The sequence below is a fragment of the Pagrus major genome, chromosome 7 (assembly GCF_040436345.1).
Source record: "Pagrus major chromosome 7, Pma_NU_1.0".
Lineage (NCBI taxonomy): Eukaryota > Metazoa > Chordata > Actinopteri > Spariformes > Sparidae > Pagrus > Pagrus major.
The window spans coordinates 18,106,564-18,129,667 of record NC_133221.1 but is presented as its reverse complement, the minus strand read 5'-3'; the positions used below and the strand labels follow the sequence as shown (position 1 = coordinate 18,129,667).

Genomic DNA, 23,104 nt, shown 5'->3' with positions numbered 1-23,104 from the left:
ACCTCAGTAAAGCAATATGAAAATAAAACTAAGCCAAACCGTGAGAATTTTTGCAGTCTTCTTCATGATAAAAACATTGAAAGCACCACACCTTAAAAACTGAGACTTGTTTTGTGCATCCACAGACCTCAACAATGTGTTACCTCTCTGCTGCCTACCTGTCTGACCCGTTCACTTCTCTTTCTGCCTTCTCTGCAGGCCTGGTGCGCGAGGAGCTCCACTTCCAGCCAGGGCCATTCTGTCTATGGGTGGGCTGAGCCACGGGGTGATCAGGGTGAACACAGAGGACAAAAACTCTGCTCTAACTGTTCAGGATGTGGGCCACATCATGCCTGGAGGTTAGCCAGTGCAATTGACTTTAATTTCCACTGCAGAAGTACAGCAGCTGCCACATTTTCTTGACATCTTATCTTTATCAAAATTCATTTATATAAACGTATCGTGTCCTTTTTGTGTGTTTCAGCTCTAATGTGCATTGTCAAACCTGACGGGTCTCCTCAGCTGTGCAAGACAGATGAAATAGGGGAGATTGTGATCAACTCTCGGGCTGGAGGCACCATGTACTACGGCCTGCCAGGTGTCACCAAGAACACATTTGAGGTCCGTCAAAGTTTAAAACCCATGTTTAAGACTCAGCTGCATGCAAATCATAACTCAAAGTTAAACAGAACCTGCAGTCCTGACCAGCATGTCCCCCCGCCTCATGTCGAATGTGTGCTGATATCGGCCCATGACCTCCTTGACCCTGCCAGGATTAGCTAGTTTAGAAAATGGATGAATGAGAGAAAAGCATAGATTAAAATGATCCACTAGATGGAGCCACACTCATGGGCCTCATAAGAACCTGTTTCCCAGTTAGTCTCTCAGTGTGTTTTCGCCCCCAATACATTTTTAATTTAAATATTTTCAGGCAATAAACCTCCCTTAAGCTAAACATTAAACTGCAGTATCACAATTATTTTAGCACTTACTGATACTTGTGTGAGATTTACTGCACTGTGTATATTTGAGTTTCATCTTTGATTTCTCTGCTTATCTGTAGGTGATCCCCGTCAACCAAGCAGGAGCACCCATAGGTGAAATTCCTTTCTCTCGAACTGGTCTGCTTGGATTTGTGGGACCGGTAAGCCACAAAAAAACTGTTAGCTTCCTGAAGATTGACTGAATAAATACAGCTGGTGAGCGTTCTGTTTCCCATGCTGAGTGAACCTGTCTCCTCCACAGGGCAGTCTGGTGTTTGTTGTGGGGAAGATCGAGGGGCTGCTGATGGTGAGCGGGCGCCGCCACAACGCCGACGACCTGGTGGCCACCGCGCTGGCAGTGGAGCCTGTCAAAACAGTTTACAGGGGGAGGTGAGACACTGATGTCTTCTAACAGGGTGCACGGATGGCAACTCAACTCAACTTTATTTATATAGCACTTCACACACGACACAGTCGATCGAAGTGCACCACCAAAGAAGACCATTTGAGCAATGCATGTGTCCATATGAGCCATTATGATTTTGTGATATTTTATTGGAAAGAAGAAAACTAACTCTTGTATATGCCTCAAAACTGAACAATCCCTTTAATATTCTGTAGCCTCTCCTTGTGTGTTGGTTTGGAGTGTGTGAGTGCTCATTTCTGTTTTCATTCATTTAGGATCGCTGTGTTCTCAGTGACAGTGTTTTATGATGAGAGGATAGTGATTGTGGCAGAGCAGAGGCCTGACGCCAGTGAGGAGGACAGCTTCCAGTGGATGAGTCGAGTACTGCAGGTAAATCACATATATATATTGTCATCTAGTATGAATATTCAGTCAGTATTTTTCTTTTTTATGATGGTATTTAGGTGGGCTAATTCTTGTTAGGTCACAGATTCTTCTTGTTATGTCATTAGGTCTGTTTCAATGACTCAACAACACTTAACATCCTCATAATATACAACATATTGTGTTCATTTTTTATTAATCTATATCAACATGATGCCTATTTTCTCCCCAGGCCATTGACAGTATCCACCAGGTCGGCCTGTACTGCCTCGCACTCGTCCCTGCCAACACCCTTCCAAAGACGCCCCTTGGAGGGATCCACATCTGTGAAACCAAGCAGAACTTTTTGGAGGGAAACTTGCACCCCTGTAATATCCTCATGTGCCCGCACACCTGTGTCACCAACCTGCCCAAGCCTCGGCAGAAACAGCCAGGTAGGATATCTCAGACCAGGTCTATTGGTGCTTAAGGAATTTTCAGGAATTTTATGCTATTTTACATGACTCTGATTTTTCCGTGATCTGCTCAGTGGATGTTGGTCCTGCTTCGATGCTGGTCGGCAACTTGGTGGCAGGGAAACGGATCGCTCAGGCTATAGGCAGAGAGCTGGGTGTGGTGGAGGACCAGGATCTGATCCGAAAGGTACTGTTTGCCACTCAGACCTTGAACCACACAATGAACCTAGAATAATTATCAGAAACTTATTAACAGACCGCTTAATAATGAATTTATATTACTGTGAACTGTTGTTGCTGTTGACTGGACAGTGAGACAAAATTCATGCTAACCCATTAATGTCCACAGTGTAACTTTAAATTTTCTTTACAGCATTTAAAGTACTTAAACTTCTTTAGACGACGACCTAATTAAGAATGATACAGAAATGGCTGACTATGAAAATATTTTTTTTCATCTTTACTGCTCTGATTGTGTGTACCAAGTTGCAGATGACCGTGGAAAATGGATACTGATGTCTCATCTTAAATCTCTTGTTGTTGTTCTGCCTTTACTGTGCTTGGGGTTGGGCTTTAGCTCTGTATGTGGCCCACCATGATGGTAAGGCTTTAGCCGGGCCCCCACCCTGTCTTTGCTTCTGCTGCTTCCGTCAGTCAGATGTGCTTTTGCAGCCGTGACACCCTGATGACCACCAGCAACAGCTTTGGCCGGACGCACAGAGATGACTGTCCAGGCTGGCTCCTTGGCCAGCAGGGGTCCACACACTTAATGCAGTGATTCATTAAAACTGAAGTTAACATAGTCCCTTAACAGACTCTCTCCGCCATCACCTTTTAAAATGGGAGTTGGCCAGCAGCCTACTAGCTTTGCCAAACCAAATAGCTCTACATTAAAGTTCACCCAAAAATGAAAACTTGGTCATTATCTACTCACCCCCATGTCGATGGAAGGTTAGTGAAGTTTTGTTGTCCACAAAACAATTCTAGAGTGTCACAATAAAGTGTTATTAGTTTTAAAACTTAAAAAAACAACTGGACAAACATGGCTCCATCTGACATAATCCAGGTCCAGAGATCCCTTGTTGATTTAAAAAGACGTTATTCACACACTTTCTAAGCCAAAATCTTCACTGTAAGAGTAATAGTGTTCGCATGCACCGCATCTGAAGTGGGTGCACAAGCTTGCCCGCTCGCCTAGGGTGTAAATAACATCTTTTCAAATCAGTCTGGGATCTTGGATCTTTTTGATTGCGCTGTGTGGAACCATTTTATGTTGTCCCCATCTACTTCAGTTGTTTGGGAGAATGCTGCAACACTGTTTTGCTGCGAAGCTCCAGAAATGTTTTGTGGACTACGAAACTTCACCCGACTTTCCATCGACATGAGGCTGAGTAGATAACGAATGAGTTTTCATTTTTGGGTGAACTTATCCTTTAAATGAAGTCATCTTGTCTCAGTATGTTCAAGTTTCTCATCTATCGTTGTTTAAGGAGGTAATGCAGATTTTGAGCACTTTATTATAAAGCGGTCGCCCAGCATATGTGACCATTACAGACGGTGTAATCACACACTGTAAAGGATTATGCTCATACCTTCTAATAACCTCAGTAATAATTAGGATCATTTTGGTGTGCACCTCTGCTCGCTCTGTTCACTGTGATGCTCCCCGGTGTAGCATGGCTTGATGAGTGGTCAGATCAGCCGGTCTGCATGATGTGACTCCTCCTGATTCCTTTCTTCTGACCAGAGCACGACCTGTTGTCTGACTGAGAGAGAGAGAGAGAGAGTGGCACAATGACTCCGGCCAGTGATTTTAATACGGCTGGCAATGTGACACTGTTGTGTATTCTGTTTGTTTTTCCAGAGAGCTTCATGGTGTTAAGTTAATTTAGTTGTTACTTTATGTGTTGCCTAATGTTCACTTGGCTTCTGCCTTAAAAGAATATCTTTGCTTTTCCCATCTCGTCTTTTTCAGTCCTGTGCACTGGTCAGTTCCTCAGATTATTGACACTAAAGAGGCGAATAATTCATTGAATATTTCTCATGTATTTAATTGAAAAAAGAAGAAGAAAAAAACCTGTGGATTGTCCCCTTGTTTAAGAAACACAATCCTGAGGCACTGATAGGTTGTCAAATCTTCACAAAATCGTCATGACCCTTTTTTTGAATGGTCCATAGCTTGTTAGTATTTGACAGTGGCTCCAATTTGCCTCCTACCAGGTGCAGATGGTCCCAGCATGACCCTGCGCTTGGCAGAAAAAATATTCTCTGGACACTCCTACTCTCCTGTCGTGTGCTTGTGTGTCTCTGTGTGAGAGGTCAACAGCATCGCAGAATGTCTTTAAAATGTTTTCTGGTCTTTATTCCACACAAAGTCTGTTTGAAAGGAACAAATATATCTGTTGTCACTGAGAGAACCTTTTATTTTTGACTGTTGGTTGGATGGTATATCAAGTGTCTTTCTATCTGTTGATCATTTTTAAATGGATTATGATTTGCCACAGATGCAGCTTTGTGTATTTTTAAAAAATGTGTAATACATGCATCGAGTCAGTCCACCATTAATGTTTGTGATGACATACTCTCTTCAACAGCACCAGTTCTTGTCGGAAGCTCTGCAATTTAGAGCTCAAACAGACCCAGACCATGTCCTATATGTGCTGCTCAATGCCAAGGTAGATCACACACAATAAATCTGAGAAATCTCTCAAAATTAAGTATCAGAGAAACATTCAGACATGATAACATAGTTGTCTTTCTTCTCTTGTGGTTTGGTGCTACTGGTGATCCATTTTGTTGGGTATGAGTTTCAGCTGTACTTGCTCTCTTTTCGCTGTAGGGGGTGGCAGTGTGCACAGCCACTTGTGCTCAGCTGCACAAGAGAGCGGAGAAAATCACAGCTACTCTGATGGAGAGAGGAGGCCTCAACACAGGAGACAATGTGGTGCTGCTTTACCCCCCAGGTAAACACACACACACACACACACACACACACACACACATCCCTAATCATTGAAGATGATCTTAACTATTTTTTCCTTTTCCAGTAAAAATGTTTGTTGTTAATTCTGCCTGTATTTTGTCTCTTATTTCTGCAGGTATCGACCTGATAGCTGCCTTCTATGGCTGCCTGTATGCGGGGGTCATCCCTGTGACAGTGAGGCCACCCCACCCGCAGAACCTGGCTGCTACTCTCCCCACGGTCCGCATGATCATCGATGTGAGTGCACACTCAAGCTTTACCATAGCATATTAGAGTAATTAATGTACACAATTATTCAAGTAGAACAAGTAGTGTACAGACCATCTTTGTATTTAATTCATCTTAGACAGCTCTTTAAAGGGTCAGCACACCTAAAACTAAATGTAAACACTGACTCCTAGCAATGCATTTTAAAAAATGAGTTTCTAAAGACTAATTTTGCTTCATTACATATTTTATTTTTCACTGAATCACTGAGGAAACTGGTTCAGAAAATTTAGACATTTGAAATTGAAATGTGAAGAAAAAGATGAAAATAAATAAAAACCACACAACCAAAACAATAAATAGAATGTGAAAAAATGTATAGGTGCTGCACACAAGCGTCGTTATGGTATGGGAAAGCCCTGCTAGTTATTATGGCATCATGTAAACTGTTCTCATGTAAACAAACACATGTAAACACAAGACAAGTAATCAGTAAGATAAGATGTGTACAGTAAGTTGATGACGTGATTATTGTGACAGGCCTACCAAAAAAACGTTAATCACCAAATATTATAACATAGCTGTCATTTAGCAATATTAGATATTGCACTCTCAAGCACCAAAATGTCACATACATCAGAAGGAATTCGAGCCTTACTTTACCTTTTATTCACCACTTGATCGATCTCTTATAATTAATGAGGTGCCCTAAAGCAAGTAACTGAATCCCACCCAGACTCAGTGAAGTATTTCTGCTCCTGACCCCTATAATGGATTTCCCTCGAGGGAAGCAAATCAAATTGAATTATAGAACTTCAGGGATCAATAAAGTATCACAATAAAGAAATGCCTTTTTATTTGAGTAACGCCTAAGACGGAGGATTTTTACCTGGTGTCACTGTCAAAGCATGGTTGTTTGTGACCTTGAGTGAACTTGTCCATATGTGTGCTGCACATTACAGGTGAGCAAAGCAGCCTGCATCCTCACCACTCAGCCTCTCATGAGGATCCTCAGGTCCAGGGAGGCTGCTGCCAGCGTCAACATCAAGACATGGCCCACCATCATCGATACAGGTAAAGCTGCTTCAAGGTGTTATCACTGTCGTATGGCGCTGTGTACTTTCTGAGGGCGCACAAAAACTTGAGGCCAAAGAATGTGTTCCTCTTCTGTCCACAAGGTGTCCTATTTGCTCTTTGCTGAAAAGCTGCTCTGTAGTCCGAAAAATATGTTCTGCAAACATTCAAACATCCTTACACTAGTGCAGAGTGGTGCTGCAAATAATGTAGGTGTGATAAATTGAAAATAACTTCTTAAATGTGCACTGAAACAGCACTTTTACTTCTGGGATCCCATCCTCCCACTCAACAAAAATGCTGAACAATTATCAGGTTGCAGCTCATTTCCAATAGCAAACAATAGCACAAACAGTGAGACAGTGAAAGGGTGTGAAAATAACCCAAATTCTCTCCCCTCTTCCTCCAGATGATCTCCCCAGAAAGCGACCTCCGCACATTTATAAGCCCCCTACAGCTGAGATGCTGGCCTACCTGGACTTCAGTGTGTCCACCACAGGCATGTTGACTGGAGTCAAGGTAAGTTACTCTCTCAACTCCTGCATATTGTACTGCAACATGAAGCAGTCAGTTTGTTTCATTAAAAATGTAAATCATTTTAACCAGAGGGACATAAAATCCGCTCAAAAATGTGTTTAGCTTACTGTCATTTCAATTGAATCTCTGACTTTAACTGTGTAGAATGACGCATGTGAGACATTTGTAGGCTGCACTCACATCAGTCTGTTGACAAGTGAAATATACTCCGTGCTCACCTGTAATTTTAGTTTAAGACGAGTATGATTGAGCATGATTCTACTTTGAAAGCCAATCATGGTCCGATATGCAACTTAAAGAAGTGTGATGTGGAATTTTAGTAGTTTTCAGTAAAGTAGGAGACATCTTGAGTCTGGCAATTAAGCTTTTAAAACATTTGCATTTTCATAGATTTTTACATTTTAATGAGGGATAAGGAGAAGTCATTTGAAACATTTTTAACACAGTAATTGAACACTATAATCAACAACTACTTATTGAACACAATAAGTGAATGTACATTGAGTAGAAGGTGGCAAAAAATGTAAATGTTATTAGAAATGTAAAGGAGAATTGATACACAAACATGATCATCACTGTAATTATCCAGGGATAATGTGTGCCTGATAAAGCCGACATCTGCACATAAATACTATTTGTCAGTGTCTTATTTGCAGCACAAAGTGATTTAACTCTTTTACTGTTATGGTTTGATGATGGTGTTTATGTCTGTTTCCTATCAGATGTCTCATGCTGCAGTCAGTACTCTGTGCCGCTCCATTAAGCTGCAGTGTGAGCTCTACTCCTCACGCCAAATAGCCATCTGCCTGGACCCGTACTGTGGCCTGGGCTTCGTCCTGTGGTGCCTCTCCAGGTAACATACTGCCCACACACACAGACTGAGAGTCACATTTCATTCAACATGCTGTTCCTGTAAATGTGACATTGTAATGAGTGTGTGTTTCTTGGCCCAGTGTTTACTCAGGTCACCAGTCCATCCTTATCCCTCCCCTGGAGCTGGAGAGCTCACTGCCTCTGTGGCTGAGCACGCTCAGTCAGTATAAGATCAGAGACACCTTCTGCTCCTACTCTGTGATGGAGCTCTGCACCAAAGGCCTGGGCACCCAGACAGAGATGCTGAAGGTCAGAATCACACTCAAAAACACCCAAAATAAATGACTGCTATTGCTATAATAATATCAAATCAACACAGGAGTTTTAAAGTCATAAATCTGCTTCTCGTGGTTCAGTCCAGCTCAGTATCTCTGCCTCTTCTGCTGGCATATAAAAGCACTTTGGATAAAAAAGTCCACTAACGCTGAGTTCATGTCTGTGTCGAGCTCAGACTGCACTTCACTGTTAAAAGTGTGAATAACCTTTAGCCGTGCGTGTCTCCAGGCGCGGGGTCTGAATCTGTCGTGTGTGCGGAGCTGTGTGGTGATCGCAGAGGAGCGTCCTCGCCTTGCTCTCACGCAGTCCTTCTCCAAGCTCTTCAAAGATCTCGGCCTGTCGCCGCGCGCCGTCAGCACCGCCTTCGGCTCCAGGGTCAACCTGGCCATCTGCCTGCAGGTGAGTCTCACACACTGCGAATCAGTTAACTGTGCTTATTTTTACTTTCCCCGATTATTTGTATTCTTGTGTCTTGGATACATGTTTTACTGGATTATAATAACCTATTGACCTTCTGAAAAGGCCTCAAAGCTTCAGGTCCAATTGAAGTTCTCACATTTCAGGGTGTTTATTTTCCCTCTCTGTGTTCTCAGGGCACTGCTGGACCAGACCCCTCCACTGTCTATGTTGACATGAAGTCTCTGCGCCACGACAGGTAAGGCTGAACAAAGACATCTACTTCTGTCAGATGATCTGGTCAGATCGAACAGAATGATTTACAGACAGGCTTTTGTCCATTTCCTCTAGGGTGAGGCTGGTGGAACGAGGAGCGCCACAGAGTCTTCCACTCATGGAGTCAGGCACTGTAAGTATTGATTATTGACTGAAAAGACTGCCCACAGAACCAGAGAGGTAATAGAAGTGGTTGTTTTAACTCTCTTTGTATGTTCTCCTCTTAAGATCCTTCCAGGAGTGAGGGTCATTATCGTTAACCCAGAGACCAGAGGCCCGCTGGGAGATTCACATCTTGGGGAGGTGAGGAGGCAGAAAGGATGATGGGATGCTGATATTCAAACATTTGATTCTGCAGCACATTAAGTGGTTTTACATTCACAGAGGGAAGTGAAGACAGCTATCCAACACAAAGAGCAAAAAGACAAAACAAAAACTTGTTAGCTGAGACTTTAGAAGTCCCACAAATGCAAGAAAAAAAATACTCAAGGCCTCTTTCACCTGTTTGTTTTGTCTTTTTTCAGATCTGGGTAAGCAGCGCTCACAGTGCCAGCGGCTATTACACCATCTACGGGGAGGAGAGCCTGCAGGCGGATCATTTTAACACCAGACTCAGCTTTGGGGAACCCCACACTCTGTGGGCCAGGACGGGCTACCTGGGCTTCATCAAGAGGACTGAGTTACTGGACGCAAGCGGAGGTGAGAGGACGTTTGAATAAAGTTGACCTCATACTTTGCCTTTCTGTCCTTTTTGTGACATTGCAAATTATGACTGGGAGAATTGTTGTGGCTCTTTGTCTTAGGGAGGGCGATAGTGATGACATATGCTGTCATGATATGTATAATTTTATATTGTGACATTAGGGCAGCACAGTTAATCAGAATATAAGCATTTTTTGTTAAATGTGTGACAAATTACAATTATAATTAAGTACTTTACTAGACAAAAGTATTCCAGTAAAAGTATGTTTGAGGTCTAAAGTCTGCAGCTATAAACAATATAATAATTTTGTTTATTTCTGCCAGATCGTCACGACGCCTTGTTTGTGGTTGGCTCCCTCGATGAAACTTTGGAGTTGAGGGGGTTACGCTACCACCCCATCGACATCGAGACGTCTGTGTCGCGAGCACACCGCAGCATCGCAGAAAGGTGAGCTTCTTCAATTAGTGCACATTATTTTCATGATATACTATGTTTTTTTTATTTACACACTCACTGATGAAAGCTGGGAGTTCACAGACAGCGCTTTTCCACCAACATGGAGCTGGTTCTGTTCCTGTTAGTACTAGTGTCCTCACCATACAGGATTCTTTGAACTTCGATATTTGATATTTGATACCACGAGTCAAAATCAACAGAACATTGAGGGCATACATTTTTAGATCACAATGGTTCTCCTCAAAATTGGTGGAAAAAACTGGTTCCAAGAGTCTTGAACAGCCATTTAACTAACCAGAATTAATTTGTTGGAAAAGGCCGACCGTAACACAGAAAACATCTGACTGAACTCGTTCTTGCTCCTCAGTGCCGTGTTCACATGGACCAACCTGCTGGTGGTGGTGGCGGAGCTGAGCGGCTCGGAGCAGGAGGCCTTGGACCTGGTGCCCCTTGTCACCAACGTAGTCCTGGAAGAGCACCACCTCATCGTGGGCGTGGTGGTCATCGTGGACCCCGGCGTGATTCCCATCAACTCCAGGGGGGAGAAACAGAGGATGCACCTGCGAGACTCCTTCCTAGCAGACCAACTGGACCCCATCTATGTGGCCTACAACATGTGATCGCCCCCATCGCCCAACTGATGAAAATGCAGAAAACTGAGCCAGGCTCTGAGATGAGGGAGAAGGTTGGGGGTGCATTCAGTAGCAGCCCCAATGTCAAGCCTCAGACACACATTCAAAAACACCAAACAATGTGGGAATGCGAGTACAGTACGAGTACTGTAATGAGAACGTGCTTCCCTCTCAGAAACTTCTTTGCTTCCACCTTCTCAATCGCTGCAGTCCAGGTTCACTTAGATTTCTACTGAGGAGGAAGGATCATTTCTCTCCTCATTAAAAAGTAGATCCATCTGTCAACTGCAGGAAATCTGATCTTCATCCTCTCTGTGCATCCCACTTCTCCCTCATATCTCCACTTCATGTTTTTAAAGACATTTTTAATTACATACTTTAATCAAAGACCCCCCCCTCCTTCCATTCCTGAGTTTTTACCATCATCCTCGTGTGCTCATTTTTTCTATTTTTTTTAACCCCCCTCCATTCTTGAAGGCAGGATGGCGCACTGGAACTGCTGAGAGGAGCTGGAACTTTCCCCTCTTGCACTTTAAGTCCTCGCACCTGAGTCTACTTCCTGTCTCACCTGCCTTGAGGGGGCAAATCCACATCAGTATTATAAAGTGCCACCAGCAAGTGCAGCCCAGATATATAACCTTCCTACCAGGTGCACCGTGGCTTCCACCTCCCATCACGCTCTGTATTTTGCCAGCAGACACGCTGTCGATGCTACAAAATGTCACTTGAATTAATTGTTGGTGTGGGAAAAGAAAGACTGGCTTCATAAACATACAAACCTGGAGAGTAAAAAGGATCTTTGATCTGCAGAAGCACAGATTTAGATTTAGCCGTGAGTAGGAGTCGGTCCATTAGATAGTTCTTATGCTTGTGAAGTACTAATAAATCTTTTTAAAAGCACCGATTTTCATAAGAAGAGTTGAGGTGATACCTGGTGTTTAGGTGTGTATGTTAATTTGAGCGTAGACAGTGTCGACATGCCAGAACCAAAGGAAAAACTGTACTGAGGTACAGTATTTCCAGACTCCCGGCGACTCTTCTTATCATTTGGATGTAAAAAAATACTCTTTCTACTGCATGATACATTGTTTTCTTAACCTGTATCCCAAGTTCTGATTGTATTTTCTATTTCAGTGAGCTGGAAAACACAAGTGAAATATTGTATTAAAACATAAAATACTGAGAAGAAAGAAAGAAAGAAAGAAAGAGAATCTTTTATTTATTGTCCAGCAGAAAGAATATTTGTTTCATCCACATGGTTAAAAGAGTCTTTGAGGATTCTGGTAATTGTTGTTAAAAGACCTTCCAGGTTTTTATTTCAGGAAATCAGATGGTTAGTACTGTGAACCGGATGCAACAGCACAAACTGGGTTAAGGAGAGCTTGACATCAGCTGACAAAAGCTCAACTCAAGGTCCACTTAATCGCTTGTTATAGTGAGGATGCACGATAATATATGCGCATTATTGGTATTGGCCAATAAAGGCTTTAAAAGGAAATACAGGTATTGGCCTGAAATGAATATTTCTACTGATATGACAGGCAGATTATTAGCACACCATATAAATATGAATTTGAATTTGATAAGAACATTTCAAAAAAACGTTTACCTCGGCCAACATATCAGTGTTAGAGTTTTTACTTCCTAATATCTGCATCAGCCCCAAAACTCAAGTATATCTCGGGTTTCAATTGTGATTGCGATATTAGTCATGATTTTGGTAGGAATGGCAATTTGTACGTTTAACTTTACTATTAAAAAATATAAAAATGATTATGATGTGATTATTGTTGGGGTCCGTGCCAAACTATCATGTTCCCTTACGTCCGTAGAATATGATTTGTAAGCCAGGCATCTCTGTAGCACCAGAATGATTAATCTATGTTAAATTGTGAAACATTTGAACTTTATCAAAAAGTTGCGATTTGGAAATTTCTCTTCGCCATATTGATTGTGCAACACTACTGTCTGCTGATGAGGACTGTGTGATAAAACTGAGAGCTCCTGAACAAGCCAGAACGTGGACCTTGAGTTGAGATTTTTTTTTTTTGATTAGGTGTTGGCAGAGTTTGACGGGATATAGTTCACAGTTTGAACTAAACTGAGCCACTGTATAGTTTCCCTTCTTAAAGCAAAGAGCATCTTTCAGCGTCAAAGTGAATTAAATAAAAGTAGATCCTCAGAAGGCAAGAAGGTGCCTTTTTACTACACCATCGTGACATTTAGGATCATGGACTGTTGAATTTCTAAAAACAAAAACAAGATATCAAGAATGAGGACAGAACTTTGCCTTATTAAACCTGTGGAACTTCACTAGTTTTTATGCTTAATCCCTCATTTCTAGCTTTACTTTTACTGTAATTAAAGATCTTTACCACCATTTTTCACTCGTGGAATCAGAAGCTGGTATCACATTTTTTAGAGGGGGGGGGGTCTTGTTCTTTTTTGCGGTCATGCCTTTCTCATTTCATCATTACCATTCAAACCAATTCTTTCTGAATGTCTGTAACACTGAAAAAAAAAAAATTTAGGAATGAACAACAATCAGTAACCAACCCATGATTTAAAAATGGCAGAATCCTCCTTTAAAAAGAAGGAGGTGATTAATGAGGGTAAGGATGTTGTCTGTATACTGTATTTTAGAGGTCAAATACTGTATTCCTGGTGTTAATGTGTACATGGATATGAACTTTGTCGATAAAAACTTGACTGATCTTTTCATACTTGACAGCATTTTTCTGCATTGTTAATTTATCACATTGCAAAAGAGGAAAAAAAAAAAAGGTTTCAGATTATTTTGGCAGGAACAATGTGCACTTTCCCAATATCATTTTGTGTGTGCGTGTGTCCTTGAGCGAGCGAGCGAGTGAGTGAGTGTGTGCATGTCCAGTGATATTTGGCTTTTCTGGTGCAACAAGGTTTGTCTTTTGTAAGAAAATGATCCCAGAATATTGAACCATTTTTTTTTTTATTTCTTGTTTTTTTTTTAAAATGTCGCCTCCACTGTATTTTAATTGGAATCAGATAGGTTTTTATAGGGGTCGCATCAATATTTTGCTGATGTTATCTTTTCTTTTCAAAATTCTGCAAACGGCTGGTTTGATTTCAAAGCAGCTTGACATACTGTACAGTCCAACAACACATCAATAAACCACTTTTCATTCAGTGATGTACACTGAGGACATGTATGCAGCCAGTATCTGGGGCAGGTTACAGTTACTCATGAATAACAAAGTGAAGCTTCTGAGCTACTGTGTGATATTTGCTTTGTTGCTACTGTTTCACTCCAACGACAAGTTTTAATAAAGTTTTATAATTTCATGTTGGCCTTCAAGCCTTTTCAATAGACATTGGTGCTATTCAATAAGGGAAAGTTGACAGATTTTTGTCCTCCAATGTCAAAACAAAGAAGGTTTCTTCTTCCTGGATGCCCTTAATAATGTGTGAAAATAAGTCTTTCTTCTTCCATGCCAACACTTTCCAAGATCATTGCTCAGTTCTGAAATTGTCTTTCACCACCAGTTTTCATCATCTCTGAGATCTGATGAAAACTTTCCCAACATGGACGGTGCAACTCGACATATCCACCATTTATATTTTGATATTTATTTCAGTTTTCCAAGCTGTCGTGTTGTCAGGAATGACGTTCATTTCAAACCTCCAAAGTTATTCGAAGCACAAATTGTAAAATGTACATGTGAGGTTAATGAAATTAGGATCTTTCACACAAATAAAAAAAAAAAACTCAAGGGCCCACAATGTATACCTCAACGACTGTCTGTTCACTATGCATTGTCGAGCTGCAGCAAAGACATTCTGAACTAGTCAATGGTGCGATAACTTCTAACAACATGTCTTACTTGACAAAAACACTGTCACACTGTCATTGGATGTGTTTCATGTCAAATAAAATAAATCCTTTGTCAGAACGTCTTGTTTGCTTTCTTTCTTGTTTTCCTTCCAAACGTTTCTGGAAGCTTCAGCCATCAGCTACTGCATTAATGAAAACTAACACTGTCCTTCCACCAGGTGTCACTCTTAACTACTTCATCCAAAAACATGAGCTCTACTCAGAGCTCTGCTCTGTGCAAACATTGCTGCTGTGTTTTAAATATTTTAATGTACTTTTTTGGGCATTCTTGGTTTTCATTTATTTCTGTATGATATCAAAGTCTGAAAGGTTGTCTCATGTATCAAGTTACATGATTATTGCAAGTGTGCTAAAAAAAAGCTAAAAAGACAAAGCAACTGTCCTGATAAACACCTGCCAAAGAGAACTGTTACAAACTCCCAAAGGTTATTGTAAATAATGGCTTATTTTTTTTATATATCTTTATTTCAGACTCAGGGTCCATAGCAAGACAAACACACTGCTTATAAATAATGTACAATGTATTAGTAAATGATTCATTGGCCACTGATTAAACCAACAAAACCTCTGTTAAAGGGGCCCTGATGGTGTCTGCAGTGTAGAAAATAATAGACTATTGGTTATTTTTGGTTTCTGGTGAAACTAAAACCTTTTAGCTGAAGATATTGTTTCTTGCAGAACTTGTTCAAACTTGATAAATTCTATTTCTTTCACTGAGATCAAATATTTTTGTGCAACATATAGGTTCCTTAAATGTATTGTTTAACAGTACAATATAAGATTTGTTAATAATATACATGTTTTCTTGTGGAGACGTGATTAAACTCCGAACTACAATGTTCTGTATTTCTGGACTACAGGACAAACATAAAGTACACTAAACATTGGTTAAATATCTTAAAATCTCTATAACATTAACCCTGCAGGTGTTAATAAGCAATGGTTCAAATGTTTAGTTAGTCAAACTTCATATTTATTACTTTATAAACTAAAAACCCAGCAGAAGTGTTTTATCAGGACTGTTGTGTTTGTATTTGTGGTTTTATCAGATTTGATTGACAGTGGCGTCTCCCTGGCAACAACTGCAAACAACCTGCAACTGTCATTACATCCTGATTCTGATTTCTAAATTGCTGTGTTCTGATTGGTGCATGGGAGCACAGAATGTGACATCATCAACTCCACACCAGCGAGAAGAACACAAAACACAACGACTTTCAATGTGAAGAAACAACAAGATGTCTGATTTGAATCTCTTGTTCTCAGTAACGCTAATGTCACTCACCACTTTAGCCTCAAAGATGCCATTTGTTGCTATGACATCACAAGTAACACATTTCCAGAACATTCTCTCACTCTGACAAATAGTAATAGGAGATTCTCACAACATTGTGAAGAAGAAACCTATATTATTGATTATTTTGTCTTTTTTCTCATAATCTACAAGGTGTCTCCTTAACGTATTTACTCACTTTTTAACTTATTTTTTTATATTTGTATCCTTTAATTAACATTTGTCTCATTCATTCATTGAATCAAATATCTGTCCATCCAACAACACATCTAACTGTCTAACTGACCTTAAAGGACAGCACAGTTTCATGCTGTTTTACTTTGTTTACATTTGGCGGACCCTGCCACTTTTCTAGTTTCAAACAGTGTTCTGGGGACCTTTTTTTCTTATATTCAGTTATAGAGAAAATACATATTTCTGATTTTTACCTCATTCATATTGTAAATATTAAAATTCTGAGCTTGACTTTCTTCTCCAAGACTGAATAGTGCCAATTTAAACTCGACATCCACATAAAAAAGGTTGTCCAATCCTGTTTTTATCTATTACATAATATTGCCAAAATCAAATCATTCGCATTGACAAGGTTGTTCACACATTCATCTCATCTCATCTCGACTACTGCAACTCCCTGTACACACGTCTACCAAAAGTTTCCCCATTGCCTCGAACTCATACAAAATGCTGCAACCTGGCTCCTAACTCATTCCAAAAATGCTCCTATTTTAGTTCCTTAACTTTGTCTATCTGTATCTTTTAGAATTGATTATAAAATACTTGTAAGCACTTTTTAGGCCCTGTCTGGATTGGCACCTCCTTATATCTCTGAACTCCTCTCAGCACTTTGGAACACTGTTTATTGAAGTGCTGTATAAATAAAGTTATTATTGTTATCATTATATTCTATTTTATCAATTATTTTATACTATATTGGTGACAATATTATCAGCACTCTTGTATCTTGTATTGTGTGCTTTTGTAACCTTTTGCACCTACTTAGGTTCCTTGGTGCTATGTACACTTACTTGTTAAGCAAAGACAAATGATGAAAACAGAAATCTCTTGTTAAATAACCAAACCCACGGACATCATCACTCAGAGTGAGACACTGACTGAGAAACTTGGCTTTCATACATCTAACAGTGTAATCACACTGACTGGTCGCGATGTTAAAACTAACATTTAATCACTAATCGTGATGGCTAATTTGAACAGTCTGATGCATAACTGCAATGGTGACATTTATTTGCTGGATGTTTCAGAACAGCATCAGAACAACACTGAGCAGAGCTGAGATCAGTCTTGTGTTCAGTCTGTTTGCAGCCGACACTGATGCTGTCTGATTTGTCTTCAGCCAATCTGCAAACCTGCTGGTTCTGGCGTACACGCCCGGCCTGCGAGGAACTCCACACTTGTCCCCAAAGCTCGTCACTCCAATCAAATAAAACCTCTCCTCGTCCTCGCTGTAGCACTGCAGGGGGCCCCCGCTGTCACCCTGAGACACACGCAAATAGCAGCCGTAAATACATATTGAAATCTGTAGCATTCTAGTTTATTTTAAATTAAATTCCAGAGTGGATTCTGTTTAGGTTTTATTGTTTGAAAATGTTTATTAGTTTCAGTCTTTATTTTAGTTGTTGTTTTTTTCATAAATCCGGGGAGTGCAGTTTTTGTTTAGTTTTAATTAACTTTAATTATCTTTCTTTCAAATTTAATTTTAAAAATGTCCCAGAATCATCATTACCTGACAGCTATCCCGCGCCCCGCTCTCCAGTCCAGCACAGATCATGTTTTCAGTGATGCGGCCGCCGTACCAGCTGAGCAGGTTACATTTTCTCCTGTCAATGAGCTCCACCTCAGCCTCCTGCAGTGTGTTCATATGCTCGCCTACAGCACATATAACAAAATGGTATTTAACTTGTAAAAAAGGGCATTCACATTATCACTAATAACATATGAATGGTCACCAACATGTGCTTTATATTTTACAGATCAATAAGCAGTTTAAAAACACAGATATAATAGGCAACACTTTAAATGTAACCCTATTAAGGAGTTTAATAAATTATAGATAAGAGGAATGTAGTTGTATGAAGATGTAATTATTTATTAATACATTTGTCAACAATTATTACACCTCATGTGAGCTGGGAATAAGTGAAGGCTACTGCACACACACACAATATTGACAAGTACGTCACATTAACAACACTTAACATGCCTATACATCTGTAGCTGATGATGGAGACTTAAAGTAAAGTGTTAGTGTACTAGTAGTTTAATAGTTTAATGGAGAAAATTAGTGAAAGGAAAATGGGGAATTTAAAGTGAGAATGTGTCACCTTTAAAACATGATATGAGTAATTAAAAATAGTTACTTATTATTGATTGCATATTGGCCTTAAAAGTGGAAAATATGCAGTTGCAAATGTTGCCAAATCATTTATAAGAGTCACAGGTTTTTCATTCTAAAATAAGCTGTCGATCCTGCAGCTTCTAAGTGATATTGAGTCAATAATAAATCATGTTTGGACCAGATGCTCTGCGGCCTTCTTAAAGACGAAGGATACATATTAATTTATGTACTTTAACAACTTATTAATAATCTGCAATAAATTATGAATTAAGCACTGAAAAATCCTTGATAAAAGACATCCGACAACTGGATTCTGAAGATTGTAATTGCTTTTCTCAAAAAAATAAATAAAAATGCCTGCTGTATCACTGAATGTGTACTTTAGCTTGCTTTTATTATTATGGTAACTTTTATACTTCTGTTATCATGTGACCCCTGGCCAGGTCTCCCTTAAAGGATAACTCCACTGTTCACAGGTCTTGGGGAGTATTACTGCACAGGTGAAAAAAAGTTGTCTAAAGCCTTTTGTGGCTCCAGAGGGGAATTTCCAACTTCAATTGAGAAATGTCGATATTTCATACCATGTTCGATACCATGGGGAAAGATTGGAGGGAGCATAAAACATTTGATTTTTTTTTCAAGGTAAATATAACAAAGCTTGTGTACTGCCAAGCAGAACATAATTTAAATTAATGTTTTTGCTGAGGAAAGCAAGAAAGCCAGCATATCCATACTGCAGAAAATGAGTACTGAAATCATTTTAAACATTCAGAATCGATATGTATCAATATCTCAATATGTTTGACAACACTATGTCAGGGGGATCTGCTTGAAGTTGTTTGGAGATGAAGTCTGAAAATGAAGGAAATCTGGTGATGAGGAGTAAGAAGGAAGTAAGCTTACCACACCTCTGTATCATGCTCCTCATTTCTGCTGGAGGCTAAAGGCTTGAGGCTAGATTAGGTGCTACTAGCGTACAGTAACACACCCAATCGGTGCAGTCGAATGAGTAGAGTTGAGTTGCACTGTGGGTAATGTAGTTGCCAAAGATGAAGAATTTGTGGAATAAAAAAATACTACATTTCTGGTTCTGCTGCATTGATTTTTATGCTGTTTTCTAACTGTACAATGCTGTCTCTTTTTTAGAAAGGGAGTTTTAATTATAAGAACCTCTCATGTAAATCAGGTTAATTTGTCTTGTTTTTCTCAGTCCCAGGTGAGTCTGAGTTATTCAGAGAAGCTGGCACAGATTCAGTGTTTTCCTAACTTTAACATCATCATGCTGAAGAATCAGTTAGTTTTAAACCAACCTTTGTAATACGAGGTCCCCCATCCACTGATGAAACAGTGGCTGAAGTTGAGGATGAACTCATGCCTCACATCATGAGGCAAGCAGGCAGGTTGGACATGGTCAGTGAAGTTGAAGGGAGAGCTGAGCAGCAAGAGTGTCAAATCGTTCTCAGTTGTGACGTGATTGTAGCCCTTGTGCGATCTGATCTCACTGATAAAGCGGATCTGGGCATGACCTCCTGGAGTGGATAGCTCACGAAGTCCTGCCACCACACGGAATAATCTTTTGCGGCCCCTTTGGACACAAGACAGAATGATTGACACCTGACTGCTTCTGTTTCTGTCCACTGTCACGCACACACTATGCCCCTTTCATGCTGTCCATTTTCCCATTTGAAGTAGCACATAAAGGCTGGTTTTATTCCTGTGAACTGATATCCTTTTTTCTCTATGTATAATCTACTCTACGTATTTTAAAAGTCCTGTCTGTCTTGTTCATGTGTTATGTATACAGTGGCCATGAGGGTCAATATCAAAATCAATCAACCATCATTACAAAACACAATCTCATTTCAGAAAACACAACAATAATTTACAATGTTGTGATTTTCGATATGTTTTGGGTTTTGTGAAATGTTGTTGTATTTTGAGGTCAGTGACATCATCAGTGAGGTTTGTAAGTTATGCTCACCAGAATTTGAGGAAGCAGTGTGTGGCAGTAAGCACCGAGAGGTTGTTGATGATCGTCCCGCCGCACGTGTGAATGGACAGCAACTGGAGGCTGACCTGCCAGGGCCACGCCCCCTCTGGGGCATCCCGCCCCCCCACTATACGAGATGAACCTGGGGGGCCAACCAAAGGCCGGTTCCCACAGCCTCACAAACAAAATCACATAAAGTTTCCATGTCATTTTTGAAATTACATACTGTTGTTTACATTGTTGGATGCAGTCGTGGGACAGCAGTGTGTACTGTGTCTGACCCTGCTATGTTGTACATTAATGTACAACTACTCTTAATAAATTCTGAAACAATTTGTTGATTAATCAGGATGCCAATCAACAGCAAATTAACTATTTTGATAATAGATTTATCTTTTAAATCTGTTATCAAGCAAAAATGCCCCAAATTCTCTAGTTTTGGTTTTCAGATTTGATGATGTTTTTTTTGTCATTGTAGATTAAACTGTAGCCAGTATCTTTGAATTTTAGACTGCTGGCCAGGCAAAACCAGGAATATGACAGTTTAGCTTGTGAAAACATGATGTGATAAAAAGTGGGTGGATATAGCAGAAACCAAATACTGATGATGGATCACAGGCATTGCCAGAGCACAGAAAAGGCTCTACTTCTTAGTGAAACTGGAGGAAGGTTAAATTCTGGTGCCAAGTTCTCGCCAACTTTTACAGAGGAGCAAAAGAAAACATCTTGACTGGAAACATCACAACCTGACATGGTTCGTGCATGGCCCAGGACAGGAAGGCTGTTCAGCGGGTGATTCTAACGACCCTGAACCTCACTGGTACCCACCTACAGAGCATCAGTAATATTTGGGAAGTGTGATGCCTGCACAGAATCCAAAGGATACTAAAAGATGACACCCGACCCAGCCACAGTCTGTTCACCCTGCTACCATCTGACAAAAGATACAGAAGTACCTGCTGCCATACTACCAGACTACAGAGCAGCTTCTTTTCTCAGGCTGAGGCTCATTACTCATCCTCAACACTCCATTTTCCAAAATAGATGTATAGACTCAAATTACTCAAACATTGTTTAACAATAAATTTACCTTTTACCTTTCATTGGCAGATAAATCAGTCACAACTTTTTTCTTTTTGACTTCCTTTCGTGCAATAATTTCTGTACAATAACACATATACAGTCCTCTACATTTATATTTATTTTATTTTATTTATCCTATTTTATTTTATTTTTATTGTATTCTATTGTATTTTGTTCTATTCCTATCTTTATTTTCTATTTTTAGCCAAGAGTTTATTGTGAACTGTATGCTGCTGGAAATTCAATTTCCCTGAGGGAGTCATCCCAACGGGATCAATAAAGTGCAGTCTAAGTCTAAAAGTCCTAATATCGCTACCAACCTCCTCAGTAACCATTCATCCCTGCTTTAAAGCTTTTTCAGAGACATTTCAAAAAGGGGATTCTCTTGTCCTACATTTTTGTTGTAAATTAGCTAGCTAGCTAACTGTTTTCCAGTTAACTGTCTCATTTTAAAAGTAGATTATTACTTCATTAAGAAGTGAAAAAAAAAAAAAAAAAAAAAGCAATTCGCCCAAAAATATATTACAGAATGGCCCTGATTGTACTCACTGTCCTGTGATGAAGTCGAACACAATAGAGCAGTCAGAAGCAGCAGCGAGTTTAGCTCCATTAACTTTGACCTCCTGAAGACATTTTCAACCGCTAACACAAACTGCGTACGTTCCTTACGTATGATGACGTCACGGGCACGTTCAAGCTTGTGAATTGAGCTAGCTAACCAACGGTTGGTGAGCTAACCGTTAGCTAACCGTCTCCTTTTAAAAAATAGATGATATTGATAAATGATGATAAATAGATGATATTACAAAGTGACATATCACATTATGATACCTTCATTTATAATGTCTGAGAACACGGTGCGTGTGTTGTTGGTAACCGTCGGTTAGAAGTAGCAATTCACCCGACGGTTGGTGAGCTAACCGTTAGCTAACCGTCTCCTTTTTAAAACAGATTATTTCATTAAAAAGTGGAGAAAAAAAAATAGCAATTCACCCAAAAATATATTATAGCATGGCCCTGATTGTACTCACTGTCCTGTGACGAAGTCAAACACACTAAAGCAGTCAGAAGCAGCAGCAGCAGCGAGTTTAGCTCCATTAACTTTAACCTCCTGAAGATATTTTCAACCGCTAACACAAACTGCGTACGTTCCTTACGTATGATGACGTCACGGGCACGTTGACGCTTGTGAAATGAGCTAGCTAACCAACGGTTAAATGCTAAATGCATGTTTAAATGCATGTTTATGTTTAATTTCAGCTAGCTAACCGTTGGTTAGCTAGCTGAAATTAGCTGAAGTTAGCTAACCGTCTCCTTTTAAAAACAGATGATTATTTCATTAAAAAGTGAAAAAAAATTAGCAATTCACCCAAAAATATATTATAGCATGGCCCTGATCGTACTCACTGTCCTGTGACGAAGTCAAACACACTAAAGCAGTCAGAAGCAGCAGCAGCAGCGAGTTTAGCTCCATTAGCTTTAACCTCCTGAAGATATTTTCAACCGCTAACACAAACTGCGTACGTTCCTTACGTATGATGACGTCACGGGCACGTTCAAGCTTGTGAAATGAGCTAGCTAACCGTTGATTAGCTAACCGTTGGTTAACCGTTGGTTAGCTAACCGTCTACTTTTAAAAATAGATGATTATTTCGTTAAAAAGTGAAGAAAAAAAAAGCAATTCACCCAAAAATATATTATAGCATGGCCCTGATCGTACTCACTGTCCTGTGACGAAGTCAAACACACTAAAGCAGTCAGAAGCAGCAGCAGCAGCGAGTTTAGCTCCATTAGCTTTGACCTCCTGAAGATATTTTCAACCGCTAACACAAACTGCGTACGTTCCTTACGTATGATGACGTCACGGGCACGTTGACGCTTGTGAAATGA

At 40.1% G+C, this 23,104-nt stretch overlaps 2 protein-coding genes across 2 annotated transcripts in view; one reads left to right on the top strand and one right to left on the bottom strand.

The window, feature by feature from the left end:
* dip2ba (disco-interacting protein 2 homolog Ba) overlaps window positions 1–14,549 on the top strand; it is a 48,859-nt gene extending 34,310 nt beyond the window's left edge. The window contains exons 18-38 of the mRNA XM_073470077.1: window positions 199–338; window positions 464–600; window positions 1,043–1,123; window positions 1,225–1,352; window positions 1,644–1,758; window positions 1,985–2,186; window positions 2,282–2,394; window positions 4,802–4,882; window positions 5,047–5,170; window positions 5,306–5,427; window positions 6,360–6,471; window positions 6,881–6,990; window positions 7,731–7,861; window positions 7,962–8,130; window positions 8,386–8,556; window positions 8,751–8,812; window positions 8,905–8,962; window positions 9,058–9,132; window positions 9,354–9,528; window positions 9,856–9,979; window positions 10,356–14,549. Coding sequence (XP_073326178.1) covers window positions 199–338; window positions 464–600; window positions 1,043–1,123; window positions 1,225–1,352; window positions 1,644–1,758; window positions 1,985–2,186; window positions 2,282–2,394; window positions 4,802–4,882; window positions 5,047–5,170; window positions 5,306–5,427; window positions 6,360–6,471; window positions 6,881–6,990; window positions 7,731–7,861; window positions 7,962–8,130; window positions 8,386–8,556; window positions 8,751–8,812; window positions 8,905–8,962; window positions 9,058–9,132; window positions 9,354–9,528; window positions 9,856–9,979; window positions 10,356–10,608 — 2,683 coding nt within the window. The 3' untranslated portion in view covers window positions 10,609–14,549. The remainder of the gene's footprint in view (window positions 1–198; window positions 339–463; window positions 601–1,042; window positions 1,124–1,224; window positions 1,353–1,643; window positions 1,759–1,984; window positions 2,187–2,281; window positions 2,395–4,801; window positions 4,883–5,046; window positions 5,171–5,305; window positions 5,428–6,359; window positions 6,472–6,880; window positions 6,991–7,730; window positions 7,862–7,961; window positions 8,131–8,385; window positions 8,557–8,750; window positions 8,813–8,904; window positions 8,963–9,057; window positions 9,133–9,353; window positions 9,529–9,855; window positions 9,980–10,355) is intronic.
* Window positions 14,550–17,009: 2,460 nt separating this feature from the next.
* Window positions 17,010–22,325, bottom strand: LOC141000461 (transmembrane protease serine 11D). The gene is made up of 5 exons (XM_073471207.1): window positions 22,246–22,325; window positions 20,123–20,306; window positions 19,452–19,726; window positions 17,530–17,672; window positions 17,010–17,280 (listed from the first exon to the last, which is right to left on the bottom strand). The coding sequence occupies exons 1-5, from the start codon at window positions 22,310–22,312 to the stop codon at window positions 17,044–17,046; spliced, it is 906 nt and encodes a 301-aa protein (XP_073327308.1). The 5' UTR covers window positions 22,313–22,325; the 3' UTR covers window positions 17,010–17,043.
* Window positions 22,326–23,104: the final 779 nt, after the last annotated feature.